Source organism: Apteryx rowi, unplaced genomic scaffold (assembly GCF_003343035.1).
Source record: "Apteryx rowi isolate R43461 unplaced genomic scaffold, aptRow1 scaffold_1644, whole genome shotgun sequence".
NCBI classification, from domain to species: Eukaryota; Metazoa; Chordata; class Aves; order Apterygiformes; family Apterygidae; genus Apteryx; species Apteryx rowi.
Genome location: NW_020447913.1, coordinates 1,846 through 4,102, shown reverse-complemented (window position 1 = coordinate 4,102; position 2,257 = coordinate 1,846). Strand labels below are relative to the sequence as shown.

The 2,257-nt window shown below is 69.8% G+C and overlaps 1 protein-coding gene across 1 annotated transcript; it reads right to left on the bottom strand.

Moving 5' to 3' along the window:
* Positions 1 to 4: 4 nt before the first annotated feature.
* LOC112963223 (antigen peptide transporter 2-like) lies at positions 5 to 2,251 on the bottom strand (the record flags this gene model as incomplete). Its single annotated transcript, XM_026060086.1, has 8 exons — positions 1,677 to 2,251; positions 1,480 to 1,594; positions 1,237 to 1,367; positions 953 to 1,158; positions 676 to 873; positions 468 to 596; positions 192 to 380; positions 5 to 115 (listed from the first exon to the last, which is right to left on the bottom strand). Coding segments are annotated over exons 1-8 (1,584 nt in total), but the record flags the coding sequence as incomplete, so codon positions are not given.
* Positions 2,252 to 2,257: the final 6 nt, after the last annotated feature.

The following is a 2,257-nucleotide window of genomic DNA, read 5'->3' as shown; positions in this document are numbered from 1 at the left end:
CCCCGGCCTGGGGCTCGTAGAAACGCTCCAGCAGCCCCACACAGGTGCTCTTCCCGCTGCCATTCAGTCCCACCAGCGCCGTCACCTCCCCGGGGCGCAGCTCGAACGAGACATCCTGGGAAGGTGGGCAGAGCTCAGAGCCCCGGGGTCAGTCCCGGGGCCAGGCCRGCCGGCACCTCTCGCGCCCTTACCTGGAGCACGAGCTCCTTGGGACGCGCCGGGTAGGCAAAGGAGACGTTCCGGAAGGCGACGTGGCCCCGTAGCGCACCAGGCACCTGTGTGCCAGCCGTGCCCACCGCCGGCTCTCGGTCCAGGTACTCGAAGACCTTGCAGGCGGCTCCCATGTTGCTCTGCAGGGCCCCATACGCATACACCAGCGCCTGGGCAGCGGCAGAGGGGGTCAGACCTGGGGCCGAGCAACGGGGCCACTGCAAGGGCGAGGCTGAGGCCGTGCTGCGGGGCCTCACCTGCACGTGACGGCTGATGTTGCCCTGGTAGAGGAGGAAAGAGACCAGGCTGCCCGTGGTGAGGACGCCCTCGTGGATCTGCTGGCGCCCACAGTAGAGCATCAGCGCCTGCATGGCCACCTGCAGCATCTGGAAGAGACCAAGGGAGCCGAGGGTGAGCGGCGCCAAGGGCCGTGGGGTGCCCGGCTGCCTCCCACGCGCCCCTCACCCGTTGGAAGAGCACGAAGAGGGCCCGTTCTAGGTCCCGCCGGTCCTTCAGCCAGCGCGTCTCGTCCAGCACCCACTCGTAGCGGCGCGCTTCCTCCTCCTCAGCGCCGAAGCCCTGCACCGTCTCGATGGAGGAGACGGTCTCCTGCACCACCGCCTCGGCGCGCGCCCTGGCCTCCAGGATGGCCTGCAGCAGGGCCTGGGGGGGGCCGGGCAGGCGTCAGGGGCGCGTGGCACAGCCCAGCATGGCCCCACTGCCCACCCGGCCTCGCAGGTACCTGGTGCCGATCGTCGTAGAGCTTGCGGGCGGCGATGGCGAGGGGCAGCTCCAGCAGCGTCAGCAGCGTCAGGCGCCACGACAGCCCCACCATGAAGCCGTAGAGCCCCAGGGCCTTCAACAGGTACCGCAAGAAGACATTGGTATTGGTGGTCACCACCTTGTTCATCATGGGCACGTCCGTGGCGAGCCGGGACGTGAGGTCAGCTGCGGGGAAGGAGGGGGGATGCACAGGGCTGAGCCTCCAGCCAGGGGACACGGGAGTGCAGGGACAGGGACACCCACCTGTCTTCACCTGCYGGAAGAAGGCCAGCTCCTGGCGCACCAGGTGGGAGAAGAGCTGGTCACAGGTGCGAAAGTTGAGGCGGGACGCAATAAAGACAAAGAAGCCCCCGCGGCAGCCAGCAAACAGCGAGCTGGAGCAGAGATGGGGGGGGAACAAACCAAAACCATCCCAATGGGGCTGAGGCCACCCAGGCACTGCCGGGATGGGGGACAGGGCGTGCGGGGGGCTTTTGCTGGTCCTACCTGCCCACGGAGGCCAGGCACATGAGCCAGATGGCGGTGGTGAAGGAGTCGGCGTTGAAACCGTTGCTCAGGTTGTCGATGACTCTCCCAGCATAGTAGGGGACCAAGGTCTCACCTGCATAGGGAGGGGACAGGCAGCGCTGACCCGGGACCCCAGACTTCCCGGGTGGCCGCCCACCCGGTGATCCCCCACTCACCAATCACGGCCAGCGTCAGGAAGATGAAGGCCCCGCAAAAGTAGGGCCACTGAGGCCAGGTGAGGGCCAGCAGCCGGCGCAGGGTGACTCTGGCTTCGGGGGCGCTGGCGTCAGCGGGTGCCCCATGGCCCAGCGCTCGCCAGGTCAGCAGGGCCAGCCCGGACGCCCCATAGGCCAGCGCCAGCCACCCTGGCGAGGCGGTGGCCAGCAGGGCCGGGGGGGCCCCGGGCAGGGCCGGGCAGGCCCGCAGGGCCAGGAAGGTGGCGGGGGCCAGGCAGAACAAGGCCGTGGCACCCCGGGGCCCGCCGGGGGCCAGGAGCCGCCCGGCCACGGCCAGCGCCGGGAAGCGCAGCCCAGCCTCCAGCCAGGCGGCCACCGGGCCCAGCCAGGCCAGCTTCGGGCCCAGCTGGGCCAGTGCCGCCAGCACTGCCATGTCGGCCAGGAAAAGGGCGCCGGCAAGGCGCAGGGCTGGTGGCACCCACATGGCAAGGGACCCCGGGGCCATAGCCCTGACCCGGCTCCCCTAGACCCTGACCTGCACCCTAGGGTGCACACCAGTCAGCACCAGGGCTCCCAGTCCA